Here is a 20,854-nt window from a genome sequence, read left to right as displayed (position 1 = left end):
TGCGTGTCCTCTAATGACCTCACATCCTGTTTTCCCACTTCCTTCACAGCGGACCGGTTTGGGACGGTCCGAGCGCAGCGCAGCGTGGAGGGTCCGCTGAGTGCAGTGTAGGCGCGTTTCTCCACACACATGTCAGCTGAAGACATCCTAACAAACTTTTAACACAACTGGCTGACAATGCAGCGTGTCACTGACTGACCGAGAAGAGGAGAAGCGTCGGTAGGTGGATTAAAAAGCGACGATTTGGGCTCTTTCCCTCGGTGTTTGTGGTTGTGTGGCGGTGAAGTGGACGCGCTCCATCTCTGCAACAGCAACGTGTTAAACTGCGATCCGAGTTTCGATCATGTGGGTGGAAGGGACAAACTTGAGCTGAAGGTTCACCTTCACTGTGTTTGCACATGGGTTCGTGGTGAAACACTAGAAACTGATCTCGGGGGGTTTTCAGTTTTCTCATTTAAAGCACGTTGCAACTCGATCAACAGCACAGTGGGTTGTTCAGGGTCCGTAGAAAGAATCCACTGTGTAACACGTTGTTATAATGACTTGTTTGTATAACTGGAACTTGTTGATGCATCTTATGTATCTTAATGTAGATTTATTACAGTAAACATAAACCACTGGTTCAGAGTGGATTTTCAGTGGAGGATCCTTTTGCAGCTGTTACACCCTTAGATCCCTGTGAGCAAGTTTGCATCAGCCTTGCACATCTGGACACTCCAGTTGTATACATGCATAACACGGCTGAACGATATGGGCAAAAATATCAAAATTCAAATCTTCATATCAGTTGATATTGTTAATTTTCACAATAAAAGTCATGTCTTGATTAAATTTTGCTCCTTAGTGGAGGTTGTGGTTTTAAACTGTTCTTTGTGATCAGAGAATGACAAACAAATCTAAAGTCGATCAGTTATGTGTTATACCTCTATGTGCTGCATGATGTATAAAACATATCAATATATTATATATATAATATATTTTGACATGGCCCTCAGGGACCTGGAGGGAGCATTCACACAGGTTGGTGCTGCCACCACCAGGGTTCACGTTAGAGATGGTTTTCATGAGTTGTTTAATGCTCCAATCGGGTCACAGAGCCTCGTTATACCTTTAAATTAGTTTTAATAAATGTAATTTGACATGTGATCCTGTATGTCATTGTCATAAGTTTGTGCCAAACTGTGATCAAGCACTGCAGCATAAGTTAAGTATAATTAGTTTTTTGTGTTTAGAGGTCTGGTCAGAGAGACTGTAAACCATTAGTCAAACATTACTCTAGGTGTGACTGTTATTGAGAATGTGTGCATGGTGCAAAGGTTTCCATGTATCTTTGCTTAACACCACAACAACGTTTCACACCGATGTACACATTTATCATGAAGGGTTTCACGGCTTGACGTCAATAGAAATGTTAGTCGATCAAATCGGGATCATGCAGAGTGACAGGTTAGTGTGGCGTGAGGTTCGGCTTGTTAAAATCCTGCAGGTCGGTTGTGTCGATGCATGTATTAATACATTCGGTGACGCCACAGGAAAGTGCAAGTGATTGTTTCAAGAAGGAGTCTTAACTCTGCAGCCCTGGACCTGGGAGGTTTTTAACTGTCCTGAGTAAAGCTGAGCCCGACTGGATCAACACTTGGAGAACTGGAATTATACCAGGGCTTTAATTTTCCTCTCAGCTAATGGTGAGTGAATAATATCAAGAACTATGAAGGAGAAATTGGGCGACTGTAAAAAAGAACGTGTTGCAGTTTGTTCAGGTTGTTGCAGGGAGTCATTCATGCTTTTATTACCTCTCAGTTACATTATTGTTGCTCCCGTTATGCAGGTGTAGAACTGTTTCCTCAGCTCGTCTTCTCACTGGAAAAAGAAAACCCAGTACTGACCTCTCTTTGGCTTCATGTCAAATTCCGGATTGATTTTAAGATTTGAAACCGTCTGGCAGTGACACCATTTAGCTGAACTGTTGCACCTTCATACTCCATCCCGTGCACTGAGGTTGACCAACCTGTCCTAAGATCTATAGTTCCATCAGTAGAGGTGACCGGGCCTTTGCAGTGGCTGCTCCTAATCTCTGGAACAGTTTACCTTTTCATATCAGAACCTAGAAACATTTAAATCACTGCTAAACACCCACTTCCTCTCACTGGCTTTCCATCCGAGTTTAGTTTGACAACTTGATTTAATCTGCTATTGTGCAACAGTTTAATTCTCAAATATTTACAATGTTTAACATTTTATTGCTTTTTTGTATTTTCTGTTCACTCTCAGTTTTGATTACATGTGTTTTTATATATTTTTGTACTGTCGCATTTTAAGCCTGTTCAGCACTTTGGTCAACTGTGGTTGTTTTTAAATGTGCTATATAAATAATCTTTGACTTGACTGGTTTTTGCTAAACACAGAGTTGTATGTCTGTGGTTTCATATTCAACTCCAACACATTCCACTTCTTCTGTTTGTCTCCAGCGATGAAAATAAACTCAATAAATAAGAATGTGAACAAATAATTGACTTCTTTTCTTTCCCTGGATGTTAATTTGCTTTAAAATCTTTAAAACTGAATCTTTTAATATTTTCTTAACTGGAAGTTGTGCTGTCCTTGCTGACCAGAGTCATAGACGTCTGTGATGAGAAACCTTCAAACATCATTTGAATTACATAGTGACTAAAAGGTTTTGTCCTTGTCTTTCTTTTGCAGTTGTTGCTCTTGTGACAGAATGAAGACGGGAGAGGTGAAGATTATAAACAAAGGCCTGGAGGATGAGATGGTAAATATCACTTCCCATCTTAAAGCTGTAGTTTCACGAAACCAATTTATATATTGTGTTGAGCAATGTATCGTCTCTGTGTTGTGTTTTTTCTCCTAAAATAATCTTCAAATTAGTAGCTCGTGTAGTAACAGTGTGATGTGTGGTTTTAGTTTTTATGTTTGTGATCACGTGTTTGGTGATGTATCGTAGAGTGCGTTGCTTTTTAAAGACTTAGGTCGTGTGTACATGTGTTAGTGTGGAATTAAAGAATATAGCATTCAAGTTTATTCCAAATCTTTCTACTACACATACTGAAACTACCCACAAGTCATTTGGAGAATTTAGAAATTTCACGGGTGATAACATTGACCTCAGATTGTTTTATGTTCCCGGGGGATATAGTTTGACATTTTAGGAAATATGAATATTTATTATGATGCTGAGTTTAATCTGCCTGGTGAAAATGAAGTTACAGACAGTTCCTTCACTGAAAGGCCAAAAAAATACACCAGCAATTCTGGTTATGTTGGAAGGGAATACAATCGGTCTGCCAGCACCACAATCAACCGCCTGCCAGTTGATTCAACAGACGGTTATTGTCTGTCTACCCACATCTACCACAGAGCTCCATTGTCGTCCAACGATTAAAAACCCATCATAGAGCGATCGGTTCTTCTTTCAGTGTGGAGTGTGCTTGTTCTCTCTGTGTCTGTGTGGATTTTCTCTGGACGTGCAGATTGGGATTAGATTGGAAACTCTAAATTGACCGTAGGTGTGAATGTGAGTGTGAATGCTTGTTTGTGTCTGTATGTCGGCCCTGTGATACGCTGGCGATCTGTCCATGGTGTACCCCGCCTCTCGCCCAGTGTTAGCTGGGATTGGCTTCAGATCCCCCCCGTGACTCTCAAAGGGAAGGCGGTACAGATATGGATTTATGGATTTATGGGTGGATGGATCATTGAGCTTCAAAAATAAGGGCACTTCCTTTTATTTTATATGCTGCCCTGCTGCTGTAAAACTCACATCTGTGTTAATCCACAGATGAAAATAGTCACTAACAAATGCACCATTTACTCATGTTCACTTAAATCTACTGAGGCAGAAACATCGCAGGCATCAAATCTCACACCCAGTCTTTACATCGGTGCTTCCCTGTGCAGGAGGTGTGGGGCTACCGGCCCTGTCTGTGGAAGACCATCCTGGTGGGTGTGGGTGTTGTCTGCTCCGGCGGTCTCCTCCTGCTGCTCCTCTATTGGCTGCCTGAGTGGGGCGTCAAGGGCACCTGCACACACACCTCGCTGAGGGACGCACACACGCTGCTGCTCAGGACCACAGTACTTGCTTTCTTTTTTTTTTCTTTCTCACTCTTACCTCTTATACGTTGTTTCCACACCAGCAACATGCATGGACACACACAGGCAGTTGCTGTCGAAACATATTTGAATCAGATTGAATGACACTTGGTTGGCACACACACACTGTAAACAGCACCCATGATGAACAGTAGTGTGCAGCCTCACAGCCAAGGAAGAGAGTCATTCTTTTGTATTGTTACCACAGGATGAGTTCAGGCAGTGGTTTCGAGCCAAAGCGCATGTGATGCTCGCTCCGTGGAAGAAACCCTTCGACAGCTTGGATTTGTCCGCGACGGCTCAGCTGCCGAACGGAGACCACAGCGAGGAGCATTATGGGAAATTGGCTCAAGGGCAGCCTACTCAGGTATTTCAGTGGAAACTGTTTGCCTCTCCTTCACGTTACATGCATCTAATCAATAGAGATGAGGTTAAGTTCTTATCTGTGATTGGCTGTTTTGAAGTGTAAAGTTGTTTCACAGTCGATATCTGACCTCCTCCTCCTCTTTAGATCCACTTCTTCACCCACCACAGCACTAAATACTACTGGGATGATGAGACGCAGAACTTTGAGACCTATAAGTAAGAGTCCCGTCGTTTTCTGCTTCCACTGCTCTTGACACCATCATTTATTATAACCTTTATTTCCTTTAATGCGACCAGAAACAAATCTCCATAATGAATCACAACCGCAGTCGACATGAATGTGTGTGTGACTTTTCTAGAGGCTTGGAAGATGTGAATGTGAGCTGTGCAGGAATCCACTCTGAACACAGCTCTGGACTCTGTAAAACCCTGCAGGACTTCAGGTTCAACACACACACACACATTCACACTCAGCATGTTTCCCTTAATTTGTTATTTATGGTACGTTTATATACTTATTGCCTTAAAAATGTCATGTTATACAACCTTGTATCAAACCCATACCGTTTCCTGACTCTTTTGCAACAGGAGGTTGTTTTTCGGGGAGAATGAGATCGCGGTGAGAGTGCCCTCTCTGTTCAAGCTCCTCATTAAGGAGGTGAGTTCTGATTTCATTTATTGAACTTCTACACGCCAGGAAAATAAACAACGGCATATAAAGTTTTTTATCTGTGAATCCTGAAACGCGTCAAAGCTGACGGAGCTCCTCATTATCAACAACAACAACTCCAACTCCAATGAGTATCTTTTTGAATCAAGAACATAGTACCAAAAGTAATGAACTAATAATAAGTTAGAGAGTTTAAGAACACAAGGAAAAAAATTGAATTTGTCTATTTTGTTTCTGATCTTATCAAGTCCAACACTTCTTCTATTAGTCTAATAAATAATATGATACGTTCTCTTTTTTTTAACGTATATGTGTTTCTCTTGCTACATCAGGTCCTGAATCCGTTCTACATCTTCCAGCTCTTCAGTGTGATTCTGTGGAGCGCAGAGGACTACTACTATTACGCCACGGCCATCGTTTTCATGTCCGTCATCTCAATAGCTACCTCGCTGTATACCATTAAAAAGGTGAGTCGTGCCTGATTGTAGGAAACTGTGACGGGAGCTCACAATCAGAGGGAAAGGGCAGTTTCAGTCAAATCCTCTTAAGAATCAAATTCCAAAATAACCTTTCAGGGACGGCCTGTATTCTGCACCAGTTGTGTGTGTGTCTGTGTGTGTCTCATTTGTTGAATCAGTGCGTCTCTCATTTCAGCAATATGTGATGCTGCATGACATGGTGGCAGCTCACAGTGTGGTGCGTGTTTCAGTGTGTAAAGGAAATAAAGGTGAACGCTCCTTACTGAATGCAACATAGAGCTGTATATGAGGCCATGTCATTGTTAATTATTGACTTTCTAAATTGAGCTGATGGTGTAAAGCAGATAATGTGTTAATCATTTCACTAGGCAGTCCCCCAAAACATTTTAATAATACATGAATCACATTAATTATTATCCTCGTGATTCCCTACACAGTGTACAGAGTGCATCACGTCATTTCCACTGCTCTTTCCCTCTTATTGTTTTACCCAGAAATTGCAGAAGCCATGTCGACAGAGCTCGTTCCCGGTGATGTCGTCATTATTCCAGCGAACGGGATGATCATGCCCTGCGACGCCGTGCTCATCCATGGAACCTGTATTGTAAATGAGAGCATGCTGACAGGTTGTATTTCCATTCGGCTGCCAAGCCCTCATAATTCATAAATGCTCTTAAGATAAGATAAGTTAATTATTTATCTGTCCCACAATGGGAAAATCTACAATCTGCCGCAGGTATGGTTTCAGCAGCCAAAACATAATCTCCTTGGCTGAGGTAATAAAGGCTTCACTGTCAGTACTAACTGAAACAAAAGAGATTTAATTGGGGGTCATTTTAAATGTAACATGAAAAGGCAAATGTATTTTTGATTTAATGACATGCTTTCATTGTGCACTGTGTTGTGTTTACACTTGTGGACACTGCAGAAATGTTTCTGTTTGAGAAGAAGGTTTCCTTGGATGTGTGTTGTCTGTAGGAGAGAGCGTCCCAGTTACCAAGACCAGTCTGCCCAGTTCAGGCGAGGATGCAGCCGTGAGTTACAGCATGGAGGAGCACAAGAGACACACCCTGTTCTGTGGCACCCACGTCATCCAGACCCGCTTCTACACTGGTGAACTGGTGAAGGCTGTTGTGGTCAGAACAGGTGAGATGGTGGGAAACACAACGGGAACTATAATGTCACCCAGTGGCGGGAGTTACAGGGTTTCTAACTCTATTTGTTACAATACAGCAGCTGAAAAAAATGCCTGCTCCACCATTAGGTCCAGATTGTTATTAGAATCTGCACCAAATTGCCCACACTCATAAGTATCAGTCCCATAAACATGCCGGATTAAAAAAAATAAAGATCCACAAATTATTCTCTGAGAAATCAACGAAACTGTTGAAAAAGCACCATCTCTCAATGTTAAAGATAAAATTCCTGGCTCCGTCCCCCTGATCCAGATCTGCACCGGAATGTAATGGGGTTATACAGTATATGTTCTTAGGTCATTTCCCACCCCTCCACAAAATTTCATGGAAATTAGTTTCTGCATAATTGTGCAAAATAACAAACAAACAAAGATGAAAATGGTGGAGGTAACAACAACTTGTGGCCTTCGTGATTAAAATAGATTTGTTATTAACAGACTGATCATCCACATATTCAGCCAATGTGTTCCCGCAGGCTTCAGCACAGAGAAAGGCCAACTGGTGCGCTCCATCCTCTACCCTAAACCCACGGACTTCAAGCTGTACCGAGACGCCTACCTGTTCCTGCTGTGTCTGGTGGGGGTGGCAGGGATCGGCTTCATCTACACCATCGTCCTCAGTGTAATGAACCAGGTAAAACTGCTCCTACAGACGACATGTGAATGTGTAAATGTCACTGCAGGTCGGTTGATGACGGTTGTTTCTGGATTCCAGGTTCCTGCTAAAACCATCATCATTGAATCTCTGGACATCATCACCATCACGGTGCCCCCGGCCCTGCCAGCAGCGATGACGGCCGGTATCGTGTACGCACAGCGGCGTCTGAAACGCGTCGGCATCTTTTGCATCAGCCCCCAGAGGATCAACATGTGCGGTCAACTTAACCTGGTTTGCTTTGACAAGGTAGGTTACGACGTCTTTTTTTTGTTTTTTTTGTTTCCTGCACTCGTCATGTGTCCCAGGAGTCTGCGAACTTGACTTGACTTGGACTGAATGGAGTCTTGGCTCAGAATGCAGAAAATTGAGTTATGAAGCGTTCAGACCCACTTCCAGTTCAAGCACAAGTTCCCGTTTGATAATGACTTAATGGTTTTGTGTTAAAACCATGCTGTGAAATGTTGTCTGGAGGCTGTGCTGCAGTTCTATTAGGCCACAACGTCAAGCACCACACATTTAAAATATGTCAACGCCATAGTATTGATTACATTTAGTATATGTTATTAGATATTAGAGCTGGATAATTTGCCCTAAATCAAACTTTGATTTGTGATATTACAAATGTTTTTTCTTTGCATAGTTGACATTGTGTATTTATGTGTATAGAACATCTGTATTGAATCAGCAGCAACGTATTTCGGTCTCAACAGCAACTTTGAGGTAGCTCATGGTTGTTTTAATTCTTAAACTCTATTTCTGTATTTCACCGAAAATATGAGTGTGTGTGTGTGTGTGTCTACATTTAGTCGTTAATCTAAAGTCAGACCAAATGCCTGTCACTCTCAGAAAAGTGACCTGTTTAGACAGCTGTCATGTTCTGAGGTGTTATTACTGTAACACATGGGTTTGTTGCTTCCCCAGCATTGTTTTAGATCTGTGTGTGTTTGTCCTCCAGACTGGTACTTTGACTGAGGATGGTTTGGACCTGTGGGGTATCCAGAGAGCTGAAAATGGCAGGTACAGTAAGAGCTGCCCTTTGCACTGTGGTGTTTGTTGTCCTATGCAAACACATCTGTATCGGAATAACTGTCAAACTGAGCAGAATCAAACATCTGGAGAGATATGATTACAGCAGCTGGAGCAGATGTTGTAGAACTGTGGAAATGTATTTTTGTATTCAGGCTAATGCCAAAGTAGATGCTTTTCCTTTTCTTTTTCATTCCTCAGAAGCTAAGGTTGACTTGAGTGTAATCTGAAAATGTTTATTTTGAGATATGTTTCACAAATAAGATTTATAGAGTAATGTAAAATGTAAAAAAGATATATACAAGCAAAGAAGTATAGAATAAAGTTCTTTAATAAATATAACAAGTCGAACAAAAGCAGTTGCAAAGAGCACACAATAGCAGTAAAGTGACTGATATAGATATAAATATGATAAATAATATGAATACTGCAAATTGCAGTCAATGTGTTGATATTGTCCTACATCTGTCAGGAAAATAATATTTTCTCATGTTGTCATAAGACGTCATTAGTTAATTACATGACCAAGGTTATACAGGGTTATATCTCCTGTCGTCGTCACAAACAGTCAAACTGCTGAGTCAGATCCTGCCTCTCTGTTGCAGCTTCTCTCCCCCAGAGTCCGAAGCAGCTGAACAGAGTCTGGTGAGCTCAGCGTTCGTGGCGGGCATGGCCTCCTGCCACTCACTGACCAAGATAGAGGGCGAGCTCTCCGGAGACCCTCTGGACCTCAAGATGTTCAGCGCCACAGGCTGGGTAAATAACATTGATCAGCCCTGACTCCCAGCATGCTTAGTCACAGGCACCGCAACCAGCATGGATACCAGTGTGTACATGAATTATGCAGCGCCACGCTCACTACCTTGGCAGAGCTAGTTCACTAAAATGGTGCCGTCATCCATTGCACCAACTCACTAAAGTCTGGCACCATGGATACTCTGAAATGCCTCTTTCATTTCAAGAGGAAAGTGGGAATAAGAGTTATAATCTCAAGACATTAAGTTACGGTGGTGTTATGTTATTTTTGTTAAGATCCTGGAGGAGCCCACTGAGGAGGAGACGGCGCTCCACAACCCCCTAATGCCAACAGTGGTGCGACCTCCAAAGCACGTCGTCCTTGAAGCCAATCAGAACAATCCACTGGCTCAAAACATGGTACAGTGGCTCTCCATGTGTTTACCTTGTGATCAGTGTATCTGTTTATGGCTGTACAGAACTACTTTATATTTATATTTAGGTTTATTTAAGTTCCTGTCTAATTTTAATATTCATTCATTTACTTATGTTTCTTTTCCCAGGAGCTATCTCAAATATCAGTGAGTTGTTCTTTCTTTAAATTCTTAGAGCAAAGAGTTTTATATTGTAGAAAATATATTTATTTACATTCGTAATTTGTGCACAGACGTGAGAGTGCTGTTATGAAAGCACATTTCTCAAAACTATTAAATTAAATTACTTTTTCTTGCAGAAATTATTTGTATGAAGATTTCATTTTACTTTGACTTGCTGTTTTCCTGCGAACCTTCCATTATCCACGTCTACTTCAGTTTTCTATATTTATCAGAATGACAGCAAACATCCAGGAATGTGCTGCCTAGAAACAAGTTGTCGTGTGAGCCTGTAAATGAGGCTGGAAAACCAGATGAATTATTTATATCAGGCCAAGTCTCTGGGGCTGCTGTGCCTTATATTGTCATTGTATTGTGTTATGATTTGTTGAGTCTACTATTGGTGGAAAAATGTACATTTTAAATGTCATTTCCATGATGGATTTCTCTCTTTGTGTTGTTGTGGGTGCATCAATGGAATATTTAGCATTTTTTAGTCTGATATTGGGATTTTTGCTCCTCAGTCCTTTGAGATCGGTATCGTGCGTCAGTTCCCCTTCTCGTCAGCGCTGCAGAGGATGAGCGTCGTGGTCAGGAGGTTAGGGGAGAAGCACATGGATGCCTACTTGAAAGGAGCGCCGGAGATTGTGGCGAGCCTCTGCAAACAGCACACAGGTCTGACACTTAACCTGCACCCTGAAGCTCGGGGGTGGATATGTCTCCTCGATTAAGATACACAAAGCAGTTGACAGTAGCTAAAGTCTCCCTGCTCAATTTTTAAAAGAGAGAAACAGACTGACATGGCTCTGTCTTTCACCTCAGTCCCACAGAGTTTCACAGAGACTCTGGAGAGCTACACCAGGCAGGGCTTCAGGGTTATTGCCCTGGCACACCGACAGCTGGAGTCCAAACTCTCCTGGCACAAAGTCCAGAGCCTGAGCAGGTACGTCTCCATTCACAGATAACACCGTCCACAGTACATGCAGCTATTGACGGGGGAAGTTCCTCAAACATGACACCCTAAAACGCTGCTAAAATAAAATCTTTGTTTGTTTGAAGATCCTCCTGATGTATAATTTGATCAATTTCCACTGATAACTGACCAACCATCAGGTGAAATTACGTAATATTATATATATAAAGTTTTCTAAAACATGAGGACATATCAGAATTTGGTGTCAGGAATCTCTGGCTCACAACAACATGTGTCCATAGAAAAAAGATTGAAAACATATAATACAGTGCAGCTACAATATGTGGTGCAACAGGACTTAAAGGTTTCCTTGCCTCACTTACAAGCTCACATGACGACTTGTTTCAAAGCAGCACATTCCTGGATGTTTGCTTTCCGTCTGATAAATATAGAAAATCATTAACATGGATAAGGAAGGTTTGCGGGAAGGCAGCAAGTTAAAATCAGATAATTTCAACTCCTCAGCTGGTGTGAAGTGAGCAACACAGATTTATTATCTCCCATAACAAATTGAATCCTTTATTGTCTGTCACCGTCACTGATTCCCTTAAATCTGGATCAATATAGTGACTTGTGCAGTGCCGATGATAAATGAATGGTGTTTATATGATGGTCTGTTATTTTCAGGGACCTGATAGAGACCAACATGGAGTTCCTTGGTTTGATCATCATGCAGAACAAAATAAAGCAGGAGACCGCCGGGGTTTTACGTGAATTACGACAAGCCAACATCCGCACCTTGATGGTCACAGGTAACCCAGCTCAGTGAACGTGTTGACTTATCTGGGGCTGAAATCATGAGCATCCATGTCACATCCCTTCTCTCTCCTGTATCCCCTGTAAGGTGACAACATGCTGACAGCCATATCGGTGGCTCGAGACTGTGGGATGGTCCGTGCACATGAGCAGGTCGTTATAGCAGATGCTGTGCCCCCTAAAGATTTCAATCCTGCCGCTATCATGTGGCATTACACTGAAAACCCTCAGACCACCAAGGACAATCAGGTAAGACTTGAAGCGGCTTTCAAAAATGCGCTGAACACTGCAAATTTCCCTGAACTTTTCCTCCCAATCCTGTAAAATATCTGAGTGAGCCCATGTGAGAATTCACCCTGAGCGCGTTGATGCCTTTTATACGGTTCAACAGATGTGAAACTGGAAGAATGCAAATATCTCAGGATGATAAACCGGTACACGTGTACACGACACAGATGAAGATGTTAACTTGGAAAGATAATGAGACGTCATGTCTGAAAACGGCTTGAAAGTCCTTGAGCCACTCAATAAAAAAACATATAAACAATATCCACATGGTCTCACAGGTAGTTTGTTCATCATCTATCTGTGAGACGACGTCGGCGTGGGACAGTTGTACTAGTTTGAAAAAACTGCGTGTGATTGTCTTCACTGACTCCTTCTCTGGTATCCCTGTGTCTGGTCAAAATAATGATTTCTGCTCTCGTTTGTTTTAAAACGTGTCAGACCTGCATGTTTAGACGTCTGTTTGCAGTAATTTGCGTCACAGTAATGTGCTCAAATGTTTGAACAAACTAAAGCAAAGAAACACACAGTTCAGCTTTTGAAGAAACCACTCAAAAATGCTTGGTGTGAATGTCTCTTTGCGCTGTCGGTACATGTATATACTTGGATTTTAGTCAAAAGCCCTGTTTGCGTGAGTCAGAAACAAGCATGAGAGGGGGGCTATGAAGATGTTTGTCAGAGACCCTACAGTGTTATTTGTCATGCAGATAGTACAGTTCGGCAGTTTTCTGCTCTGGTCTCCTGACTCACCCTCTCCTCTCTAGTCTGTGGAGATAAATCTGGAGGAAAGGGCGTATGACAAGCGACAGCCTCCGCAGGAACAAAGCTATCACTTCGCTGTGAGCGGCAAAGCCTTCGCTGTTGTCACCGAGCACTTCCCTCAACTCGTCCAAAAGGTACAAGCATGGCGATGGACAAATAAATATCTGCACATTCCCATTAGTATTAGGTGCACATTCTTTTTAAAGCAACGTGGTGTTTCCTTTTTGACATTGCTGTAACTCCTTGTCTCCCCACATGGGGGCGCTGCAGCTCGCGCTAAGAGCCACAGTGTTTGCCCGAATGGCTCCAGACCAGAAGACGCAGCTGGTGGAAATCCTGCAGAGCATCGAGTGAGTCCTCCATGGATTTTGTGGCTTCAATTTTCATCTGTTAATGAGCTTCCTCATGTGATGTTATGGCATCATCATCATCATCATATGTGGCAATTGTTAACCCCCCCACTCTGTTTACCTTCCAGCTACACTGTTGGGATGTGTGGTGATGGTGCTAATGACTGTGGAGTAAGTACGGATTAGATTTTCCAAATATGCATAAACTTTCTATGTGTTTAGTCTGAGGTATTTTAGTGATGCTTTCATTGGTGTATTCGGTGCCATCAACTGTGAACCAGTATCTGATTGGATCCCGTGAAAGTAGCGGTCAAAGTTGCAGTCTTTAGTTAGAGCAGAGAAGTATGAGTGTATCAGTAGAAATGTACTTTAGTGTCAACAATATACAACAGTATAATGCTGAATAACGTGTTTTAAATCTACCGCAGCTTTTTCTTCTTTATGCCGTATAATAAAAGACACGTTCACAAATAGAATAGAAAAATTTGTTATCGTCGTTGCACAGAGTACGTCATTAAATAGCAGTGGTGTAGGTGCATTGTCAAAAACCTGACAACAGTTAAACAATAAGAAATTAACAAAGATATAAACATAGATATAATATGTTCAAATAATATATATTATTAATAATAATAACACTAATAATAACTTTGCAAAATGAAGAATCGATTGTAATAAAAGATATTCTGTTCAGTTTAATTTAAGAGCCAAATCATAACATGATAAGGTCGAGACCTTAAGTGTTTATCTTTGTCACTTTGTGTAAACCAGTAAAAAATCCATGTAATGGAGTGAAAAGGAAATAAAAACAGTAGAAAAAAACAGAACCTGGACTAGTAGATGTTCCCTCTCTTTCTCTCTCTCAGGCTCTGAAGAGAGCTCACAGTGGGATTTCTCTGTCTGAGCTGGAGGCGTCTGTGGCTTCACCGTTCACCTCCACCACCTCTAACATCTCCTGTGTGCCCAACCTCATCAGGTATTCACTCACTGATGAGATTCCTGAATTTCATTTATTACTTAAGTTTAGTGTTCAAAGAATTTAACAAACAAAACAAATACAAACCAGTGTTCACAGCTACACTCATGCACAGTCAATTCATTAACAGGTTTGACAAATATCCTGTTATTCTAGTGGAATAAATTTCACGACGGTGTATTTTGCTGGTGTATTTTGGTGTCAACTGTGTGAACTGACCCTTTAAAACTTTGCTGAGCAGCAAAACATGGAATATTGTTATATTTATTTTTATCTCATCCTGAATGTCTCTTCTATTCTTCCCATCCACAGGGAGGGTCGAGCTGCCCTCATTACGTCATTCTGTGTTTTCAAGTTCATGGCTCTCTACAGCATCATCCAGTACCTCAGTGTCACCCTGCTCTACTCTGTAAATACCATGCTCTTTGTAATATAAACACTCTGCTCCACATTTCAGTCCCATTCAACGAAACAGTGTAAAGATAAACAAAAATATGTTATTGACGCTACTAGTTTTATTGGCCTTTGTGGTTAGCACCATTGTGTTACAAACCCTGATATAGTTCCCACATGAGATGTGAGGAGCAGGTAGAAGCAAGTTCTGCAAAGTGTGTCTGTGTGTGTGTGTGTGTGTGTGTGTGTGGGCGTGTGTGGGCGCGGGGAGGGGAGGGGAGGGTCTTGTATCAATAGTCAAACTAAGCCAGAGGCCACAGAGTTTTATGTCATTTTGTTTCTGGAAAAAGTGTCAGTAAAATAAATTGTCATTCATCTGTTGCTGTGTGATTATTAACTTCTCTTCGACATTTCTGATTTTATAGATCCTCAGCAACTTAGGAGACTTTCAGTTCCTCTTCATTGACATCGCCATCATTCTCATCATCGCCTTTACGAGTGAGTAACACGAGGAAAAGCACAGAGAAACACTTTTGATCCATGTTTTTACTTTGGGGATCAGACAAAAGCCTCCAAATATGAATACATCAACTTTTGGTTTTCAGTGAGTCTGAACCCTGCGTGGAAGGAGCTGGTGTGGCGTCGCCCTCCGTCCAGTCTGATATCAGGCCCACTGCTCTGCTCCGTTCTGACCCAGATCCTCACCTGCCTGTTCTTCCAAGTCCTGGTTTTTCTCTTAGTGCGGCAGCAGAGGTGGTACGAGACATGGACCCCTCAGTCAGAGTGAGTGACACGTCTGAAATGAACAACTGCCCAATGACAAATGCAGACATATTAATTGCACACTAAGCGTATACCGTACATTTCATCCTGGTCCCTAACCTTTGGTTTGCTGAGCACATCTGCAGATTAAAAAAATTCAAATTATGACCAGGAAGTGAAGAATCAAAATACAGTAAAAACACAGAATCAGTTGTATAAATTAGTTTTTTACAACTCTGAATTTCCTCCTGCCTTGTTTTTATTCTCACAGTATCTGATTTTAGAAACAGATTAATAAAGAATTGAATCAGTGAATCAAACTATAATTAAATTTGTAAACAATATAAGCTGATCAGCAGACAAAAAGAAACAACAGAACAGATTTTTTAAAAACCTGAATACATTGACATTTTAGAATTTGAATACTTCTCCGAGGTTTGTCTGAACTGTACATTACATTTCCCCTCTGTCTCATCCTGCAGCGCCTGTAATGTTTCCAGCTACAGTCTCACTCACAGCTCGAACGTATCAAGTCCTCACGACCACAAAAACATCAAGAACTACGAGAACACCACCCTCTTCTACATCTCCTCCTTCCAGTACTTGTCTGTGGCCATCATCTTCTCCAAGGGAAAACCATTCAGACAGCCCAGCTACAAGAACTGTAAGACTCATTCAGCTCAGCTGAGGAGAACATCCGCCTGTAGTCTGTATTAAAATGAGGAATGTGGAGAATCTGAATGGGTTATAATTTAGTTTAAGTTTCAAAAATACTATATGATAGTTAATCTTTTCACTTCAGCACCACATTAATATAAATATCAGAACTTTGAAAAGAGTGTCTAAGAAACTAAAGAAAGAATCACATGGACTTTAAGGAAGTTTGTGAAAGAGGAAATGTTTGATTGTTGTTGACTTTAATCTGCGTGATATTCAAAGAGGTTTCATAGTTTCACAATGAGATTGGCTCAAGATTTTGGATCCAGAAGGAGTCACACTTTTTCTTTATTTTCACAAGATTATGACTTTTTTCTCTAAATATTACGTCTTTATTGTCACAATTTTACGACTTGATTCTCACAGTGTCATGATTTTTTTTTCCTTGGATCTACCCTTTTGTCTGAATCTGCGCAGAACTTTAATGTTTTCTTTTTTTGACACATGTTCCATCATTCCACCAAGTGAAATAAGTTCCATAGTTTTTGCAACAAATATAAACATAAACCTTTTTGGTGGAGGTAATTATAACACATATTTAAAGATAGAAAAGTAAATGTGATTCCTGTAGAATTTGACAATTAACTTTCCTAAATCCCTCAATTCTTTGTCTAAATCCAGTTTTTAATACTTAAATATGAGTCTAACACACATTTCTGGCACTAGTCCAGTCTTGCGTACATATGTTTGATGGTCGTGAAAGTTGAAATTACCATAAACATCAATGTTGTTTGTCTAAACCTCCTCATGTTTATTCCATCAGGGCCGTTCATGCTTTCCTGCATTGGTCTGTACACCTTTCTCCTCTTCATCATGCTGTATCCTGTCCCTGCTATCGACAGCTTCCTGGAGGTAAAACCTGTGTTTCTCTGGGTTTTTTTCTGGGTGCTGCATGAAGTTGAATACGTTGTGTTCTCATCGTGCTGCTCTGCCTCCCCTCAGATCGTGTGTGTTCCCCACGACTGGCGCGTTACCCTGGTGGTTATTGTTGTAGTGAATACGGCCGTGTCTTTCATGCTGGAGGTACACGTTCTGAGACACCACACCCCACAAGCTCTCTGTGACTGATCTCCTGTTTTGAATTAGAAAAACTGTGATTTGCATGCATTGATTTTCTTTTCCCCCTGAGTGAATTAGTACATTTCTGCCTTATGAATGAAATCAATGAATCTTTTTGGAGTTATTTCTGTCTTTGTGCATTTCCGTGGCTATAACCAAAATCTTCAATCCTTCCTCTCATGTTTGACGGGCTGAGTCTTAAGTTCCCCCTGAAATCTCCCATAGATTTTGATCCTTGACATCATCCTGTGGAGGCTAGTTTTCAGAGGCAATCAGGGGGGAAATCGCCCCTCAGCGTCCCCCGCTACTGCCAAACCTCAGGTCGGGAAGCTTTTCACTACACGCTCTTCTGTTTTGCCTGGTTTCACTGGGTGGATGGTGATGCATTTCCCTGCTCTATAGCTCTGATCCTGCTGCTTTTCTTGCATATTCTCTGCAGGTGATCTGTTTCACATCCAAATCTGTCAATAATACATGCCATCACAAAAGTGACTCTATAGATTATCTATAAGCATGTATGTTATTCCGTAGGTCATATTTAACTCCACATAGCACATTATTATTGCTGTTTTTAAGGCAACAGATCTGTTCTATTTTTGCACAGACTTGGAGATGCACAACTAAAAATCAATATAGCAATAGTCTTTTTAATATTTATGCAATAGTCTCTTGGATTTTGACCTCACACTTTCACATAACCTTCAAACTATTGACTGTATATAAAGATGGATGTCTCCACTTCTCCCCACTATCCAAGCACTGCTGTCTTGTACGTTTGGAGTCTGTGCAGTAGTGATCAGGGAATCGAGCCAAACACTTATAAGAAAGACCTAAAATTACAGAAGGCATCTCAAGTTTAGTGTTAGATGTTCTGAACATCCAATCCTGAAGTGACTCACTCATCCATCCAGTGGAATCAACATATAAATATCCGCTCACAAACTTTTTTTTTTTTTCTAATTTCCTTACTGCACATATTCTCAGGAGGCCAACAGCCGCTGGGGCTCGTCCTTCCTCTCTTGGCTGTTCTGTCGGAGAAACAAACCTCCCAGGGTGCGCTACATGAACGTGGCCCTGGAGCTGCAGGACGACCCCGACTGGCCCCCCGGACCCTCCACTGTCACCTACGCTAGCGATGCTCAGTCCCACATCTCAGCCGCCCTCTGACGCCAACGTGACCAACAGGCAAACTGCGGCAAGTCCCAAACAAGTTGATGGAGCTCAGAGGTGCGACGGATGGTCAGATGATTTTATTTTGGATGTGGACAACAAAGAAGCCTTCATAAAGAAGAGGCCTCCTACTGTAACAACTAACTGACACTGTGAGCTGCTCTTACAAAATATTCTCTTCAATTGTGCCTCGTCAAAAACATCAAAATGGACAAACTCGCTGCACTAGGATTTTAGCCGTACTGTCATGTCTCGCTGCTGAAACGGAAGCCAGAGGCCTGTCAAAGGAATAGATCAGTGTTTTCAGAAACACTGTGCATTTATCAGCTTTTCTTGCTGCGAGGTTGGAACAACGTGGTCGTGTTTTTCAGATTCTTCTGACACTATGTGAATGCATTTTTAGTGTTCAGGTATGACAGTTTTTGATCTTTTTACTTTACATGAGGTATTTCACCAAAATGATGTGCCATTCCGTCAATGTCTGATTGTCCTCTACTTCCAATGGCATACAACATGCAAATACTACACTGGACAGTGAGTGTCATATGAGCCTTTCCATTGTTTTACACAGTTTTCATTAGCTGATCCTGTATCTGAACCAAGTGGACCAAGGCACATTTTCATCAGATATTTTTAGTTTAACATCAGATTAATTCATCATGAGATACAAAAAAAAACGTCTTCCACTAACAGCTGCTGCTAAAATATAAAAGCTGTGAAGCAATATGAGGTCACATGGATTCAAAGAAACACGAGGACTTATATCTGTTTGCAGTTTCATGAATAAGACTCGTAGTGATGTATTTCTCTGACAGAAAACATCCTACTGCTGCGTTTTCTTTCTTAGAGTCGCTTCAGTTGAAATTCTTCCTGTGGAAGAGAGAAACAGATGATTGTGTCCCTTTTTAATACTTCGCCTGTGTGTGTGTGTGTGTGTGTGTGTGTGTGTGTGTGTGTGTGTGTGTGTGTGTGTGTGTGTGTGTGTGAGGCAACAGTGTGCCAGTAAATATTAGAATCAAAACAAACCATTTCAGTATCCCTCAGATGCATCATGAAATGTTCTTTTACTCAACACATGAATATGAAGTTAATTACAACATTTAACATGACTGAGGAACTGAACAGAGGTGATAATGATTTAATTGATTAATGCAAACCAATTAATCAAAATTAATCTTCAAGACACTTGCTGCTGTGATCATTTTATAACAGTTGATTTTAACACGTGAATTTTATGTAATATTTCTACTGTTTACAGCTGTTGTACACATGTTTCTTTCTAGTTTTTAAGTGTAAAAAAATGAAATAAATGTGAAAATCTAAATATTAATCACCAAAATGTCAAGATTATTACTATAATAAAGAGCAATATATTATGTGTTTTGGAAAATCATAATAAACTTATTTTCCCATTTGTTTCAATGTCACAAACATATTTCAGTCCGTCAAACAAATCTCACGAGTGTTTGCTCTGCAGAACTCTCATTACTTTTCCCAATATATCTGTATATGAAGCCTCTCTTGCGTGCGTCGTGGGGGGCTGACCCTGGTCACACTTTTTCAGCCAAGACTTACTGATCAATTATGGGCTTTCCCAGCCTCCTCGCTGCCTGGCATATGGGCGCTTTAGGGCGCGAGAGTGGAGGAGAAAGAGGGGTATCATTTCATGTGGAGATCAGGGCCTATAGGCAGTGAATGGGTGGATTTAGGGGGGACTGAATAAGGGACGGGGGTCCTCACTTGTACCAAAAAGAAAAGAATGTCCCACAGATCAGGGAAGAGCCTTTTTGGGAATATTCATGATGAGGATGAGGAGGCATCATGAATTCATGTGTGTCTCCCTGACTTGCACGGATCATCTTTTCTGTCAACACCGATGTGTGCAGAGCCGCGATGTCTTGCTTTCGCCCGGTGTTTGCGGTGCAGTTCTGTGGATAGTGTTGCCTCTCCACAAAGCAATATGGGTTTTTGTGTACTCTCTGCTGTATTCTCTTTGTATCAGTAGAGCAACAGATGGAGAGTGGTGGAAAGACATAAAGACGCTAAAACACACAGCCTTTCTTCCTCACAGCTAGATACTCGCTGGAAAAGATTTTCTCAAGCTTGCACTCAGACGTGTGCTGGTTCAAACATTTTGGACTTCATCTCCTTTCTCTTTTACCCATACGTTTCTTTGTCTGAGTCGTGTACTTTCAAGATTTGAGCCTGTGCACACAGTCTTTGTCTGCTGTTTCTTTGCTTACAACGGATCCCACAGAGCGATCAGACCCGCTCTGAATATTTTGAAAAGTAACTGCCACTGTAACACAGTTTTCTCTGCGCTAAAAGTTGTTGTAAAAAATCCAGGCACTTTCCCGATGTGCTTGTTCTCACCGTGGCCACACATGCGTTCACTTATTCTTTACAAAGTCTACATGCAGACACCAGTCGGCTGCGTCTTCTCTAATTGTGGCCGGACACTCATAAGGCCCTAGTCGTGATTAATAGTCAGGACACAAGGCCAACCTGATGCTCACTTACGGTAGGCCTCATTTTACAGATGACACAAAGGCACCCACGTCTGGTAAAAGGTCTGTGACCCACCAGACGGACACAAAGCCCTTCTCCTCCCTCCTGTCCCCTAAGTATGGGCTTCTTCCCTGGGCCTTCATGGCGTTCCTTGTCCCCCTTCCTTTATCAGTCCTCGCAGGCCTGAATGGGCTCTGTGGTTGGTCAATAAATTCAGTGATTCAGGGGGTGGACAGTTGCAGCCGTGTTAACGTTTGTTCACAGGCTTGTCGGAGGGACGGGCCCCGCCCCGCGGCTCTTTGTCTCCCGTGGTCCCT

General features: G+C 41.7%; 1 protein-coding gene across 5 annotated transcripts; it reads left to right on the top strand.

Annotated features, from left to right (window-relative positions):
* Positions 1-39: 39 nt before the first annotated feature.
* On the top strand, positions 40-19,444 carry LOC117778471 (probable cation-transporting ATPase 13A3). 5 transcript variants are annotated; one of them, XM_034614044.1, is made up of 33 exons: positions 41-219; positions 2,701-2,770; positions 3,913-4,086; positions 4,313-4,471; positions 4,616-4,686; positions 4,830-4,913; positions 5,059-5,128; positions 5,473-5,607; positions 5,795-5,867; positions 6,114-6,245; positions 6,598-6,765; positions 7,291-7,448; positions 7,530-7,718; positions 8,428-8,489; positions 9,104-9,254; positions 9,531-9,653; positions 9,797-9,814; positions 10,351-10,501; positions 10,649-10,769; positions 11,427-11,551; positions 11,644-11,804; positions 12,605-12,736; positions 12,873-12,952; positions 13,081-13,123; positions 13,819-13,928; positions 14,241-14,337; positions 14,747-14,819; positions 14,927-15,104; positions 15,566-15,747; positions 16,564-16,652; positions 16,743-16,823; positions 17,085-17,180; positions 17,844-19,444. In XM_034614044.1, exons 2-33 carry the CDS (start codon positions 2,720-2,722, stop codon positions 18,024-18,026), a joined length of 3,720 nt encoding a protein of 1,239 aa, XP_034469935.1. In that variant the 5' UTR covers positions 41-219; positions 2,701-2,719; the 3' UTR covers positions 18,027-19,444. The 5 variants fall into 5 exon arrangements, with proteins under 5 accessions (XP_034469940.1, XP_034469935.1, XP_034469936.1 ...); XM_034614045.1 differs by lacking the exon at positions 9,797-9,814; XM_034614047.1 differs by lacking the exon at positions 17,085-17,180.
* Positions 19,445-20,854: the final 1,410 nt, after the last annotated feature.

Source organism: Hippoglossus hippoglossus, chromosome 17, assembly GCF_009819705.1.
Source record: "Hippoglossus hippoglossus isolate fHipHip1 chromosome 17, fHipHip1.pri, whole genome shotgun sequence".
NCBI lineage: Eukaryota > Metazoa > Chordata > Actinopteri > Pleuronectiformes > Pleuronectidae > Hippoglossus > Hippoglossus hippoglossus.
This window is presented reverse-complemented; position numbering and strand designations above follow the sequence as displayed.